We start from the raw sequence: 23,393 nt of genomic DNA, 5'->3' as shown, positions 1-23,393 counted from the left end.
TATTTAGCCTAAAATAATACCCTGAACCAATAAAACTGATCCATTCAGAAGAAATTTTTGTTATCTCAGCCTATTATTTAACTGATGGCTTAAAAAATGTATCCATGCATTCAAAATTTAAGCAGTGAGCATACTTTAGAAATATTTAAATAAGAATACGGCAGAGAATGCATAAAAATGAAATTTAGGTGGACCTAACGTGTTTCTTGAGTTCTCTTCGTTTTCAGTATTAGACTGAATTTACGCTTTCTTAATTTTTGATGTAACAACATTTAATAAACTACTGTCAGCATTTTTATTTCTCAACATACTCTTGAAAAAAATGAAAAGAACTTCAGGAAGGCTTAAACAACATTTTTTCCTCTCTTATTTGCAATCTGAGTAGCTAGTATTTGTTGAGTGTTTACTTTGTGTAGGTACTGTGCTAAATACTCATATGCCACAACTCATTTTACCTTCAAAACAACCTTGAAGGGGAGTACTGTTTCCATTTTTCAGTGCAGACATTGAGGCATAGGAAGGTTGAATATACTGTGCAAGCTCACACAGCTAGGAAGTGGTAGGTCCAGGATTTGAGTTCAGGTCTGTCCTGCTCCAGCAGCCAGCCGTATGGAAGTTATGCATTCATTTGGTTAGTCATTCAAGAGATAATTATGGAGTGCATAACATGTCCTGGGCACTATTCTAGGTGCTTGGGATTCAGCTATAAACAAGGTGAACTCTCTGCCATAATGGAACTCACATACTCAATATGTAATTATTAATTAAGTACTAAAGAAAAGTACAGCAGATCAGGGTGACAGAGTGTTGGCTCTACTGTGGGGTTGTTTAGGTTAGGATTTCAGGGACAGCCTCTTTGAGGCAGGGATATTGATCAGACCCCTAAATAATGTCGAGACAGCAAGCTACTTAAGGCCAAGGGGCAGTGTAATGTAGTGGTTAAAAACACAACCTATGAGCTCCTCCTGGGTTCAAATTCCAGTTCTGCTGCTCATTAACTCATTAATCTTGGGCAGAATACTTGACTTCTCTTATCAGTGATGAACAGGTGATTATAGTAGTACTTATCTTACCTCACAGGGCTGCTGTGAGGATAAAATGAGTTCATGTAGAAAAAAAAAAACCAAACAGATATAAAATAGGCACTGGAATATATTAAGTGCTCTTTAAGAGTCAGCTGTTACTATTCTAGGTCCTGTGGGAATGGTGAGAAATAGCTGGTTTCCGGGTAGATTCTGAGAATTCAACTGACAGATTTTATTGAGGAACTGGATGTGGGGGGATGAGGGAAGGGAGTCAGAGATGACTCCAGTAATTTTATTTTGGTGGTTTTGAGATCACTTACCAAAGTGGGGAAGATGAGGTATAGCAAGCCTTTTGCGGGGAGAAGGCATAGTGGAGAGTAGAAATGTTAAAATAGAGATGCTTCTTGATATGTTTGTTTAGTTCTGGTTCATTGTAGAAAGTTTGGGAAAAAAATAGACAAGTATTAAGAAGAAAAAAAGGAATCACCCAACATCTCCTTACTCATTATCCTTTTGCTTAAATTTTTTACCCCCACAAAAGTCTTAGATCTTACAGTACATAGAGATTTTGTTTTGTTTTTTAAAATTATATACTCTTCAGTTTATTGGAAAATGGCTCAAAGCAAAGGGGAGAGTTAAAATATAGGCAAGGTGATAAAAGCTCTAGCACCAGGTGTCCTTTCCGCCCGCCCCCACAGACAGTAGTTACGGCTCAGCCTTTGGGGAGCTCTCTACCTAAGGAGGGCAGAGCCTTATTCCTGCTCATCTTCTAGTTCTTAGTCTCTGCTGCCTAGTACAGCCTAACCCACAACAGCAGTTTTTTTTAAAAAGGTTTATTTATTTTCCTTGTGGTAAAATATACATTACCTAAAATTTAACATTTTAACCATTTTTAAGTGTACCTTTCAGTGGCATTAAGTACATTCACATTATAGTGTAATCATCAGAGACATCTCCAGAAGGGTTTTCATTTTGCAGAACTGAAACTGTAGCCATTAAGCAATAACTCGCCATTCCCCCTTCCCCTGGCAATTGCCATTCTACTTCTGTCTCTGTAAATTTGGCTACTCTAGGTACACCATTTAAGGGGAGTCATACATTATTTGTCCTTTTGTTAATGGCTTATTTTACTTGGCAAAATGTCCTCAAAGTTAATCCATGTCATAGCATATGTCAGAATTTCCTCTTTTTAAGACAGAATAATATTCCATTATATATTTTGTTTATCCATTCATCTGTCAGTGGACTGTTGGGTTGTTCTACCTTTGGTTATTGTAAATAATGCTGCTATGAACATGGGTATGCAAATATCTGTTTGAGCTCCTCCTTTCAATTATTTTGGGTATGTACTCTATAGAGCTTTATAATCTACTTTTCACATTAAAATATATTGTTAAAATGTTCTGTGTCATGAATATTCTATAAATTATTTTAAATAATATCATTGTACACTATCATATAACTGTATCCTAATTGATTAAAGCAACCAATTATTATTTGCTAGAAATAGAACTATATGATCAAAGGGTATGATTAATATTAAAGCTTTTGCTATATTTACCAAATTGCCAACTGGAAAGCTCATACCACATGATACTACCAATATGTGTATGTGTTCCCTGCCCCTTTGCTAATCTAATATTAGGCATGAATAACTATTTTCTGTCAATTCAATAATTAAAAATGGTATGCCAATTCTTATTTTCCCTTTATCCAAGTTTAGGATTCACTCTCTGAATTAATTTGTAGCTGATTACTGGGAATAATGTTGATCTGGTGGATATTTAGCTTGTGAGATGATAGAGGAGTTGGCAGTCTATGAGGTCCTTCCCTCTTCTAGTTGATTAGTCTTTCATTCCATGGTGGTTGGCTGGCCTTTTGCTCTGTGTGATAAGCTGCTGTAATGGGGTTTTGAGTTCTGTTGTTGTGTACTGAACACGTTCTTAGTTGTTACAGATTCACAATTCCTTACTCACACTTCAAAAATGTGCAGTATACTAAAAAGCATATGTACTTCACAGGGCTTGGTTTTCCAAAGCCTTGCAGTTTCAAATATTGACCTTGTGGAGGACTGGAAATTTCCCTCAGGCTATAAGTCTCTGTTGCAAGATAAGGATTGTGGCACAGCAGGTTGCTGGCTCATAGACAGACTAGTTACTGATTGTTATGTAAAAATACTGAGAAAGTGCTATAGGAAGGAATGTTTGCTAAGATCAAACTGTTGTTGATAGGACCACTTAATTGCCTTACAGGAATGTCATCTGGCTTGTTTCACTGAAAGTTACCAGCCTATACTGTTAAACTATAACCCCACCTTTGTTCTCTTCCTGTAACTTCCTGGTCTGGAAAATAAATGCAGGAAGAGAACCCCAATTCAGTGTTAATTTCCCAAGGAAGGGCTGCCTCTCACTGGAGGGTGCCTGGGAAAGTAACCTCTTTGGGGCCTCTCACTGCTCAGAAGAGATGGGCTTTGAGTAATCCTTTGCATCTCCATCGCCCAGAGGAAGTGGGGTGACAAATCCATGGGGGGCAAAGCAAAGCAACACAAAAACCATAAAGTGCTGACAAAAAAATTTTTCTGGTGATTTGTTAGGTTGTAAAACCTGATAGATCTGAACTCATTTGATAAAGAAACTTGAGCTCAGTCAACAGGAGACTATCTATATTTTTTTATTTATCCCTCTTAGGGTGAATATTCACTTGTTTGGTTGCAAAATATGAATATGTTTAAGTAATGCCATTCCAGATCCTGCTGGAGATGCACAGTAATAGCCAATATATAAATGTAAAAGTTATTTTCTTTTTAAATTCTGAAAAATTCTGAATTCTGAGACATAAAGTTCTTGACATCCAAGTATTTAGATAAGGAAATGTGGGCCTGTAGTGGGGTTTTTTTGTTGTTGTTTTTTATTTCTATGCTGTCATTCCTCCTAGGCTTCAAAAACCGATTTTGAAATCAGGCCTGCTCTGATAAGTTAAGCATGGAGTTATGACTCAAATGTGCTTTGGATTTAAAGACAATAGGAATTTAAGAGTGGTATCTTTTTTCATCCGCAGGACATGCACAATTACTCTAATCTGGGAACAGACAGGTCAACGACTAGAACGAAGTTTCAGCTGAGCCCTAAACTGACTGCAAACTCAGGGTGTTCAACTGGGAACCTTGAGGTGTTAGGAGACCTGAACCAGTTGGACTGTGAAATGACAGTGATAGCTTTCCAAGATGTTATTGGAACATATTTCTATAATTAATACCATTTGCCCTTTATAGAACATCAACTGTCTTAGCCAAGCTTTTAAAAATAATACTGAATTGGCAAAATTAAATAAAATAACTATTCAGTTATATGATCAGTGATTAATGTTGTTAAATCTAATTTTTTTAAAACATCTATTTATTAAGTGGTAATGGTTATAGAAATGGAAAAGCTAATTTTCAAATTTATATGGAATTGCAAGGGACCCCAAATAGCTGAAACAAACAGGACTCATACTTCTTGTTTTCAAAACTTACTTCAAAGATACTGTAATCAAAACAGTGTGGTATTGTCATACATATAGATATATAGACCAATGAAATGGAATTGCAAGTCCAGAAATAAACCCATACATCCATGGCCTATTGATTTTTGAAGAAGATGCCAAGTACACTTAATGAGTAAAGAAGAGTCTCTTCAACAAGTGCTCTTTTTTTTTTTTTTTTTTTTAAGTTTTATTTTGTCGATATACATTGTGGCTGATTATTGCTCCCCATCACCAAAACCTCCCTCCCTTCTCCCTCCCCCCTCCCCCCAACAATGTCCTTTCTGTTTGCTTGTCGTATCAACTTCAAGTAGTTGTGGTTGTTATATCTTCTCCCCCCCCCCCTGGTTTTCGTGTGTGTGTGTGTGTGTGTGTGTGTGTGTGTGTGTGAATTTATATATTAATTTTTAGCTCCCACCAATCAGAACATGTGGTATTTCTCTTTCTGTGCCTGACTTGTTTCACTTAATATTATTCTCTCAAGGTCCATCCATGTTGTTGCAAATGGCAGTATTTCATTCGTTTTTATAGCTGAGTAGTATTCCATTGTGTAGATGTACCACATTTTCCATATCCACTCATCTGATGATGGACATTTGGCTGGTTCCAACTCTTGGCTATTGTAAAGAGTGCTGTGATGAACATTGGAGAACAAGTGCTCTTTTGACAACTGGATTTCCGCATGCAAAAAGAATGAAGTTGAATCTCTGCCTCACATCATATACATAAATTAACTCAAAATGGATTACCAATCTAAAAATAAGAGCTAAACCCATAAAGTTCTTAGATGAAAACATGAAGGTAAGTCTTCATGACCTTGAATTTAGCAATGGGGTCTTAGACATAACTCCAAAAGCATGAGCAACAAAAGAAAAAAATAGATTAATTGGATTTCATCAAAATTTGAAATTTTTGTGCATCAAAGGATATTATCAAGAAATGAAAAGATACAGAATGGGAGTAATATTGGGAAATCATATATCTGAAAATGCTTTAATATCTAGAATATATAAAGAACTGATATTCAATAACAAAAAGACAACTCAATTTTTTAAATGGGCAAAAGACTTGAATAGGTATTTCTCTAAAGAAGATATATAAATGGCTAATAAGCACATGAAAAGATGCTCAACATCATTTATTATCAGGGAAATGCTAATTAAAACCATAATACTACTTCATACTTATCAGGATGTCTATAACTAACAACAAAAACAAACAGAAAATAAAAGATGTTGATGAGGATGTGGAGAAATTGGAACCCTTCATACATTGCTGATGTTGTATGCTGATTATGTACCATAGTAAAATGGTGCAGTCACTATGGAAAATAATTTGGCAGTTCCGCAAAAAGCTAAAAATAGAATTACCATATGATCTGAAAATTTCACTCCTAAATACATACCCCCAAAAATTGAAAACAGGGACTCAAACAGATAACTTGTAAGCCAGTGTTCATTGCAGCATTATTCACAATAGCCAAAAGCTAGAAACAACTGAAGTGTTCATTAGTAGATGATCGATGGAATATTATTCAATCATAAAATGGAGTGCAGTTCTGATACATGCTACAACCTGGATGAACCTTGAAAACATTACGCTAAGTGAAATAAGCCAGAAACAAGAAGACAATATTGTATGACTCCACTTATATGATATATCTACGATAGGCAAATTCATGGGGATAGAAAATAGATTAGAGATCAGTAGAAACTGGGGGGAAGGGGAAGTGTGGAATTATTGTTTAATGGTTACAGAGTCTCTGTAGTGATTAAAAGTTTTTGGAAATAGTGCAACTTGGTTGTGCAGCATTGTGAATGTAATTAATACCATTGAATTATACACTTAAAAATGGCTACAATGGCAAATTTTGTTATATGTGTATGCTACTGCAATAATTTTTTTTTAAAGATGGTTAAAGAACTAATGAATTCGGTATGAATCTGATAGGTTTGCAACGTACATTGGGTTTTTCAGTAAAAGCATTAGTTAATCTGGTTGGGGCGTGAGAATGAATAATGTGATGGTTTCTTCCAGCTCTCCAAAAGGAGACATGTTTAACTTTTAGATGTATTTTTAGAGCTTTACTATGAGGGAAGGCAGGGTGTGGGAACAGGAAAAGACAGTTTATAAGAAGAGCTAAAGTAACACTCATCCTCACTGGAAATGTAACTAGATGGAGAAAACAGTGTTTACCAGCGCTCTTCTCAGGGATATAGCTATTTGTAGATGAAAGAAATCCTTAGAGTTGTCACTTGGTAGGACTGGGAGGGTAAGATGCCCAAGAGACCGACCCACCAGATTGTCCCTTTTGTTCTCCTGTGGAGTGTTTTGTGTTGCTGGTAGAAGCATGTTCCTGTTTGGTGAGTTGCTGGAACAGTAGACAAGGTTGGGGAGGCTGAGCCCCTCCTTTGTATAAATATTGTTCAGATATTGGAAGAATATTCTCTTGCAGGGACACTTATTAGCCTGCTTTGTGTGTGTGCATATCTCAGGGTGGCCCAATGCAACATGTTTACGGAAATAGAAAAATTATTTTATTATTATGTAGGTAATTAAATTGCTTTCTTAGGAATTGAAGAGTGCTAGTAAGTTCACTGGGGTGACAAAGAATTTATAATTCATTCTATCACTTGTTCATTCACTCCTCTGTTTATTGAGCATCTGTAATAATGCGTGGTTCTGGAGATACAAAGTAAATTAACATAACATAACCTCCAGGAGCTCATGGACTAGTGGAGAAAAAACACCAATAATGTGACCAGACAGTATGATAAGAGGGATTGACACCTTTTTCCCAGATTTTATCTTCTGTGGTGGTGGGTAATTGTGAGAAAGAAATGACAATGAGATAATTTGGGACTTTGTTTAGGGTAAGATGCAAATGTTTATAATTACACTCACTTTTTCCCCCCTTTCTTCTACACTCTAACTAAAAAATACTGTATTTTAATAGTGTTATTGGTCCATCTAATGTTGTTTATAACAGAAGACCTGAAACTGGGTAATTTATTTCTTATAGTTTGGGAGGCTGGAAAGTCCACAGTCTTGGGGTGCATCTGGTGGGGGCCTTCTTCTTGGTAGTGACTCTCTACAGCAGTGCAGGTTATCGCATGGCAGAAATGGCAAGAGCTGTCTCACTTGTTCTCCTTATAAAGCCATCAGTCCACACCCAGGATGACCCACTAAACCATTAACCTGTTAATAATCCATGAATGGGTTAATCTATTCATGAAGGACAGAGTCCTCATGATCCAATCACCTCTCAAATACCATAATTGGATTTACCATCCTTTTAACTCTGTTACAATGGAGATCAAGTTTCCAACACATGAACTTTTGGGGAACACATTTAATCTATAGCAAATAGCAAATAATGCAGTGATTGAGTTTTTGGACCCCTCCTATAGTGATATACGGCAGGTTTTCCTAGACATGCAGAGTGCTATAGGAGCATGAAGCCAAGGCAAGTAACTTAACCTGACACATAAATGATGACATTGAAATAAAATTTGAGGAAAGGGTAAAATGGAAGGTCAGGGAGTTTGCATTCCAGATAGAAGATACTTAGGATGAGTTTGAAAATAAAAATGATAAAACTTGGTGATTGACCAAATGTCAAGAAAGAGAAAAGTCAGGAATGGCCCAGCTTCTGGCTTGGGTAGTTGAGCTTGTGATAATGCATTTATCAAGAAGGGAAGCACAACTGGGGGGCCTTTGGGGAAAGGCAATTTTTGCCATAATGCAGAGAGACTATATTAATTTTCTAAATTGCCAAATATATAGTACTGGACCCCAGCCAGGACTCAAAATACTCTTAACCTAACAAAGTTTATGTCTTCATGAATGATTTTTCTTCCTTCTTCCCTGAAATAGGAGTGATAATTCCAGAATTATCTCTGGGGGTTGGAGAGTGGGGAGAGAGAAAACGGTTCTCTTCCTCAAGATGAGAAAGACAAAGAACTCTCTGGAAACTAAAAACTTGACCTTGAAATTTGCATTCCAAAAATGACTAGAGGAGAATGCCACATTTTTTCATTTAAAGATTACAGTTACTGAGCTTATGTGCCAGTGACAAGCTGGAGTAAATGACTGATCCATCCAGATTCAGAAAAGTGTGGAAAGACATCTTTATGAACATTTCTTTTCGTTGCAAAGAAGTAGCCAACAGTACTTAGGACATTGAGATAGTTCAAAAATATTTGCTGCATTAATGTTATCCTTTTTTATGCTTAAATTTATTTTTACATTTTAAAAGGCGGTGAATGGCAGGGGTAGTCAAAGTAAAGATCAGAAGGAAAAATTGGTGCCTAACAAGGTTAAGGACGCCAAAATTTATTAAAGATGAAAGTAAAAATAATGATAGGCAATATTTATATAGTTTTAACAGTTTCCAAGTCACCTTTACATATATGTCAGTGAATTTATTCTCTACAATGACCTTCTGATGTAGGTATAAAATCTACATTTTATTGATGAGGAAGCTGGGTCTTAGTTAAGTGATACACCTGAGCCACAGGACTGGACTGTGTGGTGGTCTTATGCCCTGTGAGGTAAAACACAGCCATTTTACCCTTGAAAGAAATGCTCCTGTCTTTGTGTTTTATGTTTCATTATAAATTTTCTTTTCGTGAATAGTGACTCTGACTGGTCCTAGTTTAAATTCTCATTGCAATATTACAAAGCCTATAAGCTGCAAGCTTACAACCCCTTTATAATATGGGAAGGAGAATTTCTCCTCCCTAATCGTCACCAAAAGAAGGGGACATTGGAACCTGGAGACCAAATGTGACTAGTGCATGATGATATGAGATGTGGTGGGGAGAGAGTAAGCTCAGGTGTAAGGTACTTGGGGAGTGAGACTGGGCAGGCTCAGCATGAAATCTGAGAAGCATAGAGTGACAGGAAATGGTGGTTGCTTTTAGAATAGTGACTGGTGAGTGTGGTTATTCAGGTCAAATATCAGATGTATATCTAAAGTACAATTTTCAAAGGGTTCCACAAATGGGAGAAGAGTGTTTTAGGTACAAGACAGCCTGGGAGATTGCTAGACATCCTGTCTAATCTGGATATGTGAGCATATTCTCATTCACAAGGTGATATGGGCCATTTCTTTGACTTTTTATTTTTTTAATTGTACGTTCACTAGACCATGGCATTCCTGAGGGCAGTTTCTGTGCCTTTCTCATCTTGGTATTTATACTTATATCACCTACCTCCACTCCTGGCTCATGAATGTCTTTAGTCACTTGACAGAATAATAATCTGTTTGTTTATTTTTTAGAGTTTTTCCATTAGTTCTTCTAATTGTGACCTCTGAATAAATAGGTTCTATTGTATTGTTTTCTTCATTGTTTTTCAAGATGTGTTAGTCTGTTATATCTCTATCTGGCTATATGTTGAAGCAGTTATTTGCTAATGCTTTCTTGATTTATACTTACAATGCTATTTGAATTTCTTGTCAACTTATGCGTAACATCAGAGGCCCCTTGGATTATTCACAGCAGCTGAGGAGACAAATTAATATATTCAAAAAGATATCCAATTTTGGAATCAGACAGGTTCACATTCCCATTGTGTCACTTCTAGTGGTTTACTTTAGGCAATTAACAACCTTGAATTATCCATCACCTGTAAAAATGGGCACAAAAATAGGATTAAATGAAAGCAGACATTTAGAAGAAGTGCCAGGTACTAAATAATAATACACTAAATAAATTTCTGTTTGTATTTCTTATATTATCGAGTCTGTGTATATGAACTTAACTTATATTTGTGCAGTGCTTTATTCTTTTATAACATTCTAGAATAACATTCTTTTATTCTATTCTTCCATTACCAATACATGCTTTTGAATTGTTATCTGATCTTTACCCAGCTCTGTGAGATAACCAGGGGAAGTAATATTATCAACAGCTTCAGACAGATAAACTGAGATAAGCATTGCCTAGGATCATATAGCCAAGAAGTTGCAGAATCAGGACTTCAACCCAATTGATCCCCTTAGTCCATAATCTGTACCCTTTGCACCAGGCTGCAGCAGGTTTTTACCTGCTCTCTATCACATATTTATAATGTCTCTGATAATTTTAATGGCAGCCAGTCACTATAAATAAAAGTCAGTTGGACCCAATTTCCTGTCATGCTGGTGTTGTAAGTTTGATCACACCAGGCCCAAGTATATTTTTACCTGCTCTCTCTCACATATTCACAATGTCTCTGATAATTTTAATGACAACCAGTCACTATAATAAAAGTTAGTTGGACCCAATCTCCTGTCATGCTGGTGTTGTATGGATGCGTAATTCAGATTACCTTTATTCATAGGGCACTATTTATCAGACACCGTGGTTTTGACCCATGAATTTCCTGAGAGGTCATTTTGTGTTTTCTGATGGATAATAGATTGTCTAAATTGTTAAACTGTAGATGATGGCTCTTTTTACTAGCCAGTTTATATGTCTCAATCAACTTTGCCATATAGGTTATCTCTTTCACAATTGGGATAATAAGTGTTAGTTACTCCATTTCTAATTGGTAGACAAGTAATCATGTGAAGTGGAATTTTCTGGGGCTTTCAGTGTGCTATTACAACCCATTAATATGACCAGGCCTCTGGATATTTCTATTGGATCCTTCGTTTTGGATTGCCAAATAAGTAAGTCAGAACTAGTACCGCCAAGGACTTTACTGCTTCAATCTTTCTGAACAATTGCATTAATAAAGTTTTTAAAATATGTTCTTTATTTCTTTCACTTTTAACTAATAAATATTTAGTAGATTTCTTTTGACCTAAATCCTGAATTATTTGATTTTTACCTATAGCAATCCAGGTGATAGTATTCTTACAGTACACCATAAATCTGTAGCCTGGCATTTACAAATGATACTGAAATTAACATTAACCATATCTCGAATTCTTTTCCTCAAGAAGAGGGAACTTTGTCTGGTTCTTTTTGGTATCCATAGGGTCTTTCAACACATCATTTGTGCAAAATATAAAGTAGGTCATGGATGTTTGTTGAACCCGACTTTCAACTGCCTTTTCATTGTGCATCTATACAAAATTCCAATGACATGTCAAAACCAAAGGTTTTTTTCATCAAATTAGAATAACTAAGCTTCAGTTCTCTAGTCAGCCCTTTGATGAACAGGTAATATTGAGGTCCCAAATACTTTTTATCTTTCAAATGCCTAAACTAAGTGAACTAATCATGACGCCATTCAAGGCAGTACTTCTGTTGTGTAAAGCGAGGCATGATGACAGTATTAAAAATACATTTTAGGGCCGAGCCCGTGGCGCACTCGGTAGAGTGCTGCGCTGGGAGCGCAGCGACGCTCCCGCCGTGGGTTCGGATCCTATATAGGAATGACCGGTGCACTCACTGGCTGAGTGCCGGTCACGAAAAAAATGACAAAAAAAAAAAAAAAAAAAATACATTTTAAAATATTACATTAAGAAAAACATGATTTATATAAAGAAAGAAATAAAATGAACATTGTTGCCTTTTCAGAATTTTTTCCCCTAATTCTGCCCATTTTATTACAAAGCCTCAAATTGTCACCTTGATTTTGACTATTTTATTTTTGCTGAGGAGTGAACTTTTTCAGCTGTGTTAGATTATCAGAAATGAGGATGTAAAATAGTAACCGGAGCCCCTCAGTAGTATAATTATCATATTAGCATCATAAATCATTTGCTTCTCAGAACTATATTGGGTCATGAGAGCAACAGCTGTGGCTTTGTTCTACCTAGATGATGTTTCAGTAAAGCCATTTCTGTTTTTATTCACTCAGATTTACAGTTTCTCCTTTGTGTTGACATTAACCAGTGAATCTATTAATTTCCATTACCAGTAGAATAACTAAGCCTATAAATAGTTTTATATGTTCTTTCACAAATCTCTTCAAGCTGCATAGATGCCTTTAATTTGATAGAGCATCTGGGTAATACATTTTGTTTTTCCTCTGTCTTTAGGGCAAAATGTATTCTTTTTAAAGCCCTTCCTTTTGTTAAAGAAAAAAAAATCAACTATAGCCATTCTGTCTCATCTGTTGACCTCAGATAAATGATAAATTGAACATCTAATCATAGGAATCCAGATAAGATGTCAAAGTCAAGTCACTACGTCAGATTTACAATACTCATGTAAAAAAGTGTTCGCAGTATTATGTTTCATTGACTTGCTGGTTCTGCCAAAAAACAACATATCGTAAACATCTGTCTTGATGCTATAAAAAGGTTAGGTCATTTCTTCCAGATGTAAACCAAGCTGTACAACACCAACTTAGAAGACACTTCTTGTAGCCTTGTATATAAGTACATTTTAGCAAGCTTTAGAGGCGGTCTGCATGAATGCAATTAGCTTGGACAACAGTTGTTCTGATCTTGGAATAACCAGTTTATTATGTTACAACTCTAAGTGTAACAGAGTGTGCAGGATTGCTGAAGCCCTCCTGGAGTTCTCAGAGGCAATTGCCTTAATTCCAGCTTTGGTTGCAGCTCTTCAAGCCTCTGCTCAGCTCATCTGTCTCCTGTTTCTGCTTTGGTTCACATGCAGGGGTCCTCTGATGAACCCAGTTTTTTAGAAGAGTTAGAATTACTTGTTTGTGCTGTCATTTCTACTGGCATTTCTTTTCAGGTTATAGGGGTACAAGAGGTGAGTTAAATAGACAGATAAAAGTATTTTTATCTAGATTCTGTATGAGCCTAAAATCTTATACAGGTATTGGGAGATTTCTTAGTGAGGTGCCAAGCTTAAGTATTTGGTAACTGAATTGACTAAATTTTTGGCTATTATTTTGGTTTTGTAAAATAATTCTTAAGAATCTCCCCTAAACATGCTGAGCGTCCTTCTTTTGGGCCACTGGAAGGAATTGTTCTGGACTGATAGGAACCCAGCCTATTCTTTCACAAAAGCCTTTAATGGATTTTTTTTTTAAATTAGCATGCATTAAAAAAAAGTCACTACAAAGCCAGAATAACATCACACTTAATAAAATTAAAAGTAATTTCTTAAAATTTAATACTTATTCAATGCTCAAATTCCCCATTTTTGAAAAGTAAGTGCTTTACAGCTGGTTTGTCCAAGTTAGGATCTAGTTGAGGATATAAACATATTGCTAACAGTTGTAATGTTCCTTAGGGATTTTTAAATATTTAACGGTATCACTTTTTCATATCACTGACTTGTTGAAGAGGCTGGACCTGTTGATAAGTTGGAATGATTATCTAAATTTAATATTAAATAATTTTATCTAAACTTATTTAAATATTTAAGAATATTTCTTTAAGTTTCTTTGGCACTTATCTACACAGCTGAAATTGTATTGTTACTTTTGTCAATATTGATAACCATTCATTAATGTATTAACACTTAATCAATTAAAAAAATTTTTAAAAATTTCTTCATATCTGTTTCATTTAAACTGGGATCCAATCTAGGAACCACACACTGCAAGTGATTTCGTTCTCTTTGTGTCTTTTAATCTGGAACAATTCCTTTTATTCATTTTTTTTTTTTCTTTTTTAAAAGATGACCGGTAAGGGGATCTTAACCCTTGGCCTGGTGTTGTCAGCACCACGCTCAGCCAGTGAGCTAACCGGCCATCCCTATATGGGATCTGAACCCGGGGCCTTGGTGTTATCAGCACCGCACTCTCCCGAGTGAGCCACAGGCCGACCCAATTCCTTTTATTCATGATGTCGATAACTTGTTGTCAAGATGGGCCTAGTGTCTTGCAGAATGACCCACCTTCTGGATTTGGTTCCTGTATCCCTCTAACGCTATATTTGTCCAATACAGTAGGCACTAGTCACACGTGGCTATTGAGCTTTTGAAATGTGGCTACTCTGAATTGAGATGTGCTGTGAGTATAAAATATACACTAGAATTTCTAAGACTTAGTTCAAAAAAATGTAAAATATTTTGCTCATTTTTTAAAGTTGATTATATGTTCAAATGCTAATTTGGGTATTATGGGTTAAATAAATTATATTATTAAAATTAATTTCTCCTGTTTCAAGTTTTTTAATGTTTTCACTAAAATATTTTGTGGGGCTCCCATTATATTTCTATCAGATACTGCTATTTTAACGGATTTTGAAACAGAAAATTGCTGCCCCCAGATGACTCCACATCAGTACCCTGAGATGTAGTGGGAAAAAAAAAATCAGTAAACCAAAGTATTCTTTTGCTAGACTTTTAGAATAGTTTGTTGCTGTGTAGAAGCTAAGTGATTTTTCATGGAAGACTTAGCCTAGAGAATTTTAAGACCTGACATCCTACAAGCAGAGTATTGTCCAGTAGATAAAACAGCTACTCAAGATTTTGAGTGTCCTTGATAGCTGAATGTGTTGAATTATGCAAACCTGTTAGCATACCACAAATGCACAAATAGTTGTTAACCCAGTGCTGCTGATGTAAAAGCAGTGGAGTGTATGAGCCAATGAAAGTTTGTGCTTATTTATTTATTTGTTCGTTTGTTTGTTTTTAGTGTTGGAAAACATTAAACAGACAATTATCCCCAATTGTGGATCACTGGAAAGTCAGCAGGATTTCCGCACCCCAGAGTTTGTGAGTACTCCTACTTTATCTTAAATTTGCATTGGTTAGCTAGAGATTTTTCATGAAATGGGGAAAAAGATGTTTTATGAATTCTGTCCGTCAGCGGCTCAAGATCTGGCATAGATCTTGTGGCAGTGACTCTGTTCAAAGCTCTGGTGTCCCTGGGGAACACGTTAGTGAACTTCAGTGTCTCAGCCTCATGCTCTATAGGCTTGTTCTTCAAACTGTTTGTGTAATGGCAAGTGGGGACTCATTCTGCAGTAGAATAGCCACATGTTTCCAAACTCCCACTTCATTCATTGATACCATTGCTATCGGTTTCTTCTGTTAGTAACTCTGGAAACCAGTCTCTACTGAGCACATACAGGTACATCGCTCAGTGCCAGCCATTGTTGGTGGGCACAGTCTGATTCCCATTCATTGTGGTGCTTTCAGTAGTACCCTCTATGCAGATCTATCTTGTAGGACTAGGAATATATTCTATTGGTTGTTCCTACCAAGAGAGGAACTAAATGCTCCCACTAAATTAGACTCATTAAAGATTAGCCATGGTTCCTACCCTTAAGGAATTAAAACTCTTATTAGATGCAACTGTGTTTTTATTAATGCCTTCTTTAAAGAAAATTAAGCACATAGCATGCCTTGTGCAAAATGTCCTTACTAAATAGATTTTATATTCTTAATTTGGAGAGGGGTAAATGGGAAGAAGTGTTTCTCTGACTCATGTACCATATTATTGCACCAGATGTGTAGGGAAAATATGCCAGGATCTACCTAGATGAAGTGATTTTTATCCCTGCTGCAAATGGCTTGTCTACCACTTTAGGAATGCAGAAATCTTTTTTGGTTTTTTTCCAAAGTGTGATATATAGTCGCTACTCTAGTAATTGGCAGAGCACAATTGTATTACTGATGAAGACAAAAAAAGAACTCATTTTATGCTTTTCCTCTTCTCACTCACTCACTATGGATTGCCCATTCAATTCAGCCAAAAGTAAGGAAACTAGACAGTGCTGTGGACTGAAAAGGGAAGGCACATAAAACTGTATCCACAATGCCATTTTCTTTCAAAGTGTGGGACTCCTGTGGTGTACTAGCAGATTGCCTGCTGTGAAAATCACTTGGATATAATAGAAAGGCATAGTATTCAGTGACTTCCCTATTATATTCAATAAGATTTTCAGTAAAGGAAAATTGTGAATGCTCACCAGTATTCCTGCATCTTAAAGTAGTAGAGCAGTTTTATGGTTTTTCTAACTTCTGGAGTTAGAGACCAAAAGCAGAGCTGTTGCAGATATTTCACATTTGAGTGTGATATTGGTACAAACTCATTGAACTGCCCCTTCCTTTAACTACTTTTTGTTGATGACTCTCTAAGCAGCATGTCAAAAAGGGCTATGTACAACAGGGTGTTGGTGTGCCTGTAAACACATACATAGTTCACACCAGTTCCCTATGTGAAAATAAAAGTATTGTCTCAAGAACAAATTTTAGTTTATTGTGACTTTGGAGATTGGCATGCCTCAGAAATGTCTTTGCCACACAGAGTGCAGATGCACTGATAATCTTTCTCCACCTTCAGCGTTAACTTCTTAACTACCACATTTTCATTTTCAAAGTTTGAAGACTGGTTAGTCTAAGCTAGAATGACCAGGGGTGAAACTCAGAACACATTTACCCTGTGGAAAGACTTGTTTTTAACAATAAATCTGGGAACACCCAAGCTGGAAGGAAATTCTTAGGCTAAATCCTTACATCTTTATTTTTCGCTGTCAGGCTTCAAGGATTATCTAGAGTCATTTCATTAGACCACACTGGTGGAGTTGAAAGCTGTTCACCACAATTGCCCTATACGTGTAGTTGTTGTCAGATTTCTACATCCTGACTGTTTTCTTTCTCTAATTATGTGTTCATACCGTGTTCAGGAAGGAATCTCTGATCTTCCTGTGCTTTACAGATTTTCACACATCTGATGATCATTTCATGCCACTTTGTGTAGCTTGTAAATAGCTGCTTGTGTTTTCTCAGCATCATCATTGCCAGCATACCCCTGGTTTTATAGTAAACATATATTACCCAAACTGCTGTCTCCAAGGTAAGCAAACAGGAGGTGTAGGAGAGGTGCCTCGAGAATAGAGTGCTCCAGGGAATCAGGCGTTATATTTAAGAGTAGCCCTTTTCATAGGCAGAAGGTTACAGCATCAGTGAAAAACAGGTGGCTTCACTTGTAGAGGTAGGTGGACTCGGCAGATGCCAGGGCAAAATCAGGTAAAGTTGATCCAAACTAAATTTTTAAATCAGAAATGGGGGTGACAGTATAAACCTGGGGGCAAAAAGAAACTAAGGCAAACCAAAATTGGAAACATAAAGAAGACTGAGAAGGATAAAAGGAGCTGAAAAATCAGTATTCTTTTTTTTTCTATTTGGCATTTTGGAAGGTCCAACTCCAGTTTGCTGAGTTGAACTGAAATAAAGCAAGGCATAGACCATGTTTATTCAGGCTTTATCTTCAAATAGTTCAGATTTTAGAAGGATTAAGAGCCTAGTGTTTTTATACAACAGAGTGTGTATTTATATAGTTTGGCCACCAGGGAGAATAAAATGCTTATCATTATTAGTTTGTTTCCTTCAGGAGTTCTGTTTTTCTTTCATTTGAAACAAGACCTGAGAGAGCAGTGCTAGCGCATTATTTTCCTTCACGGCTCTGGTATCTATAAGGTGAGTAGTCAGGTAAAGCCAGCACTGCTCTGTGATCTGCATAAATCATGGATTAATAAATGCTGCTGTGAACCACCTGTGTGGCCTGGAGACAGCAGCCCCCCCTAGTTCTTGGGCAGCATCCCCACTGACTTCTCATCTAGCTTGCTGCAGAGTCCATTCATTGATTACCTGTCACCTGCATACATGTTGCTGCTCTCTGCCTCCCACCCCACTTTGCAGATGGAAGTGAGTGAGTTTAGCTAAACTATGCTAACATTTAAGGGGTGAACAGAGTTATGCACATAAGGCATGTGTATTCTTGCTACTCCAAAGCCTGTGGGGTGCTGGGAACATGTTGAGACTAGAAAATGTCATAGACCAACTCTGAGGCAAGGTGGATGTGTGGGTGAGAGTCAAAATGAAAGGGACCTGGCTAAATACATTATGGAGAGTAACTTGATAATATTGCTGTGTTGGGAAACCATCTCAGTCCTGGTTCAGTTTTTTTTTTGTTTGTTTAAGTGCAATGAAAATCTGTTTTATAACCTGTTTTAGTTAACATTTTATCACGAACATTTTCCCATGATGATTTTTTTCCCTCTAACATTATTATCTTCTCTAACATGATCTATTCCCCTATTGTGATGAGTATAATTCATTACATTATAATTTTCAAAGCAGTTAGTTCAAGGGAGATCTAGTCAGGGAAGTGGTGGCATGGCCAGATGCTCTGTAACCATGTGAGTGGTGGCTATCATCTGGGAAAATGTATGAAAATAGACTAGGTGCATGCTGCAGAAGGGGATCGGTCTAAGTGTGGCTGGGAACTGTGTACCAGTGACCTAGGTAACCTGGTAGAGCTCAGACTTAGAAGTATAGGCTGCAGAAATAGGCCGTGTGGTTAGAAGTGAGGTTGGAGAGCCATCCACATGGTGATGGAGCAGATGCATGTTCTGCATGATGGTTGTGTGCAGATGTAGGATATCCTTGGCTCCCCGCTGATGCTCCCAGTCCCAGGTCTGGTTAAGAGCAAAGGGCTTGGCAGTCGTGGCTGGCCCAGCAGACCTCAGGTTGACTCTAAGCTTCAAGGAGTTGGAAAAAACTGGGGATTGAGGGGTCAGCAGGGGAAGAACTGGTGGTCAAGGCTGTTTCTAGAAACCCTGGCTTTGTTGGCACTGCCCTAGGTACTCAGATGGGCCTGACTGCCTGAGTACACATAGGGTGAGGGATGGGGTGTGGACAAGGATTCTGATCTAGCAGTGGTGAACCTGCTTGCAGCAAGCCAGGAGATACTGCTGTAGAGACAGCCTCAGGCTACTGTCAACATAAAAACACATAGAAGGAAAGACAAGGCTAAGGAATTATGTGTTATGATCTGAGTCTCACTGGGGGTACCTTCTTTTCGAGCATTTCCATAACCTGAGGTTTATATATAACTCTCCTGCTTTTTAGAAACAGGAAGCTTCTTATCGAGGATGTTTTTCTTTGTTTTTCTTCTACCAAATGTGGAGTAAATAGTAAGAAACAGTTTGGGCTGGCAAAAGAGTATTACAGTAGGATAAAGCAGGGAGGATGATGAGAAACCACAGGTTTAGAAAGACTGTATAGAACAATAGACTCAGGAAGGTGAGGACTAAAGTGTAACAAATATATGTCCCATTAATGTAGAATTAAGCATCATGGTATGCAGAGAGAAGGTAGTCTGAAGAGTAATTATCCTCATTTGGGATTTTGTGTTAACTGGCTCCCTTTTTAAGGGAAGGTACTACTTCATAGAATATACTGTTGCTTCCGTGAAATTCAAATTTGATGATCTTCAACTAAGTGAAAACACATGTGATCACAAGGAAGACTTAAAATATTAATTCACTCAACAAATATTTATTTGGTGTCTACTATTTTAAGCACTATAGTGAGCAAACAGAGCTAATATCCCTGTACTTGTGGAGTTAACATTTTGGTGGGAGAGACAGAAAACACAAAATAAATTAAAAATGTAACATGCCAGATGATAAATCTTTTAGAGAAAAATAAATAGGGATTGTGTTTAGTGTGTGTGTGTGTGTGTGTGTGTGTGTGTGTGTGTGTGTGTGTGTGTGTGTGACTGTTTTAAATAAGGTGTTTAAGGCACATCTCACAGAGAAGGTGCCAAGTGAAAAGATCGGAAAGTGGTACTAGAGCAAGGTATTTGGAAATCTGGAGGAAAAGCATTTCTGGTAGAAAGAGTAGCATAAGCAAAGGTCTTGAGGTGGGAGAGTTTGTGCTACATTTGAGGAAAAGGAAGGAGGCCAGTGTGGCTGGAGTAGAATGAAGGGGCGAGTAATGGGTATGGGGGATATAGGGATTATAGGCCATTGTAAAGATTTTGGTTTTACTCTGCGTTGGGAAGTCATTTGAAGGTAAGCCTTTGGAGAATAAACTGGGGGATTTTGAGCAGAGGAGTGACCTGACCTGTGTGTTTTAATTGGATCACCTTGGCTGTGTTGAGAACAGACTGTGGAGGAGCAGAGCAGAAGCAGGCAGACCTGTTAGACTTTTTCAGGAATCCAAGTGAGAGATGGTGGTGGGTTGGTCCTGAGTGTTAGTTATGATAGAAGAAAAACATACTCAAGTTCTGAATATATTTTGAAGGCAAAAGCAACAGGATTTGTTGACAGATTAGATGTGAGGCATGTGAGAAAGAGCTTTCAAGGATGACTCCAGTGTTTTTTTGACCTGGGATACTGTGGAAGGAGCAATTTGTGGAGAGGATATGCAGAAGAAAATTAAAATTCTGTTTTGGATGTGTAAAGTTTGAGACATCCAAGTGCAGATGTCAGTATGCAGAGGAATATCTGAAACTGGAGTAAAAGAGGGGTGCAGCTAGAGAACCCAGAGTTCTCAGCACACAGATGGTGTTTAAAGCCTTGGGACTGAGTGAGAGCAGCAGGGAGTGAGGCAGATTATAAAAGAGATGTCGGACTGAGCTCTGGGGGCACCAGTGTTTATAGGCCACGGAGCCGAGGAAGTATCAGCAGAAAAGTCTGAGGAGGACCCAGTGAGGCAGGTGGAAAATGAAGAGAGTCCCAGAAGCCGAATGAAGTATAGAGTAAAAAAGAATGACCAAATGTTGCTGGTGACAGTGGGGAATTGGCCATTGGATTGAGCAACAGGGAGAAGACCTTGGCAAGATAAGTCTCATTTGAGGGGTGGATCTAAAACCTCATTAGGGAGGATTCAAAACAGAATGGGAGAAGAGGAACTGGATAAATGGAATTTAGGTAATACCTGCAAAAAATTCTTTTTTTTACCTTTTTTTTTTGTTTTTTATTTTTTATTATACATACATGTGGGGCACAGTGTTGATTTTCGATGATTGTGTAGAATGCATGGTGGTTCGATCCGTACAGTTAGCTTACTCTGCATCATAATACGCAATCATTCTTTGTGTCTGTTGACCAATTCCTCGTTAGCCCACCTCCTCCGTCTTTCCCTCCCCTCCCCTTCTCCACCTCTAGTTTTCTAAAAGTTCAACATATTACTGTGATTGTTGTTTCTTTCTTTCTTTGAAAATTTTTTTGCTGGACAAGAATGCAGAGTGAGGGGGTAGTATCTGGAAGGAGGATGAGAGGGTGAAGAGAGTTTAGTTAGTTAGTTTTGAGATGGCAGGGATTACTGTTCGTGGGTTGTGGGAACAATCCATCAGGGAGATAAAATCTGCTGATGAGGGAGTGAGAGGGAAGAATTTCTGGAATGATGTCCTAAGAGAGGTTAAGAAGGGGACGGAATCTGGTTCATAAGTGAAGGGTTGGCCCTAGCTGTAGGGACTGTTGATTCTTAGAGGTAGGAGGAAGCCAGCATTTTGGGGCACAGGTGGAATTAGCTTAGTACATTTAAGACTGGGAGATTGCTGATTTTTTTCATGGTTGCTTCTCATTGACCAGTGTAATGGGAAGCAAGGCATTAGCTAAGATTAAGGAAGGAAAAGAGAGGAAGAGATCTGAAGAGAGAAGAGAAAGGATGAAACAATCACATGAAAGATTGGGTGAGTGGATACACTTGGGAAATGTAGTATGATTGCCTGGAGCAATAAGAGCCTATGTGAGGTCAGTGGTTATGATGGCTGCATGCTTTTCTCATTCAAGTTCAGCTTGGTGTAGCAGGTGTGCAGTAGGTAAAGAGTTTGATTTTACTAATTTTGGGTTTTCTCCAAGTCAGTTCAGCAAAGTAAGACAAGGGTAAGAGAGTTACGGGGTATTTTCAAGAGAGTAAAGGATTATGACAGGAGGAGGACAAGGCCATAGGATCAAAAGATATAGATCCTAGTAGGATGTGATACTTTTTGAAGCTGCGGTATTGGAGAGAGTGAACTGGAAAAAATAAAAAGTGGTAGTTGAAGTGTTAGATGTTTATAATTGAGGCAGGAGTTAACAGTAACTGATAAAGATGGAGTCTGGGATATGAATATTGAAACAAGAGGCTGAGGCAGGGTGGAGCTGCAAAGATAGGGTATTGGAAGGATCACACATGTGGATATGGAAATCTCTGAGAATTATGTCAGGAGTAATGTATTAGAGAAGTAAAAGTAAGCTAAGACTTGAATCTCTAAGGAATGAGGGGCAGTGATGCAGGGATCAGTAGATGACTACAAAAGATGACCAGAGAGGTAGGAGAGAAATCTGGAGACTGGCAGGACAGAGCCTAGAAGCAGATTGAAGTAGTAAGTAGTTTCGAGTATTGCAGAGGGATCTGGTTAGGTCAGGATTTCTCAAGCTCAGCCCCAATGACATTTTGGGCCAGATTACTTTTTGTAGTGGGAGCTGTCCTGTGCATTGTAGGATATTTAGCAAGATCTCTGCCCTCTACCCACTAGATGCCAACAGAACCCCCTCCCCAGTAGTGACAACCGAACATCTCCAGACATTGCCAAGTGTCCCCTGAGAACAAAGTTGCCACCATTTGAGAACCACTGAGTTAGATTAATACTGAAAAGGCATTGAGATCACTGGTGTCCACAAACAGAGCTGTTTCTGAGGAGTATTGGAGATGCTACTATAATCCACATTACGGTGAATTATGGGATGAGTAGGAGAAAAGATAATACTGACCTTTCTTTCAAGGAGTTTGGCTATGAAAGGCTAGAGAAAGAAAACATAACCAGAGGAGAATATGAGAGCCAGCAATGTTGCCTTTTGTTAGATGGAGAGATTTGAGAAAGTTTAAATGTTAATTAGAAGGATCCATTTAAGAGGAACAATTGAATCTAGAGAAAAGAGTGGCTTTAGAAAGGGCTGTGGAATGGTTTGCAGGGTGCAGGTGGAGCAGTTAACATTATACGGAAGGGGCAGTGTCTCCTAAAGTATAGGGACAGAGGGTGGATCCCAGTGGTTTATGGGTTTCATGGAGAGAAGTTGATGGAGTACCCGTCTGACATCTTCAGTTGTTAGCTGCTGAGAGTGAAGAGAACAAGGGGAAAGAGTTGTCACTCTGAAGTAGTTGTGGAGAGTAGGAGAGCAGGCTGACTAGAAAAACTTGGAAAAAGTTGTAGGAATTCTGGGCAGTGGTGAGGGCTGGTGTGGGGCTGATGATCCTGAATTTA

General features: G+C 37.9%; 1 protein-coding gene across 2 annotated transcripts in view; it reads left to right on the top strand.

Moving 5' to 3' along the window:
• ANO6 (anoctamin 6) overlaps positions 1-23,393 on the top strand; it is a 184,653-nt gene that overhangs the window by 53,806 nt on the left and 107,454 nt on the right. For both annotated transcript variants that reach the window (XM_063075340.1, XM_063075339.1), the window contains one exon: positions 15,045-15,124. In XM_063075340.1, coding sequence (XP_062931410.1) covers positions 15,045-15,124 — 80 coding nt within the window. The remainder of the gene's footprint in view (positions 1-15,044; positions 15,125-23,393) is intronic.

This window comes from Cynocephalus volans, chromosome 12 (assembly GCF_027409185.1).
Source record: "Cynocephalus volans isolate mCynVol1 chromosome 12, mCynVol1.pri, whole genome shotgun sequence".
Classification (NCBI taxonomy): domain Eukaryota; kingdom Metazoa; phylum Chordata; class Mammalia; order Dermoptera; family Cynocephalidae; genus Cynocephalus; species Cynocephalus volans.
Note: the sequence above shows the minus strand (reverse complement) of the source record. Positions and strands in the feature narration are given on the sequence as shown.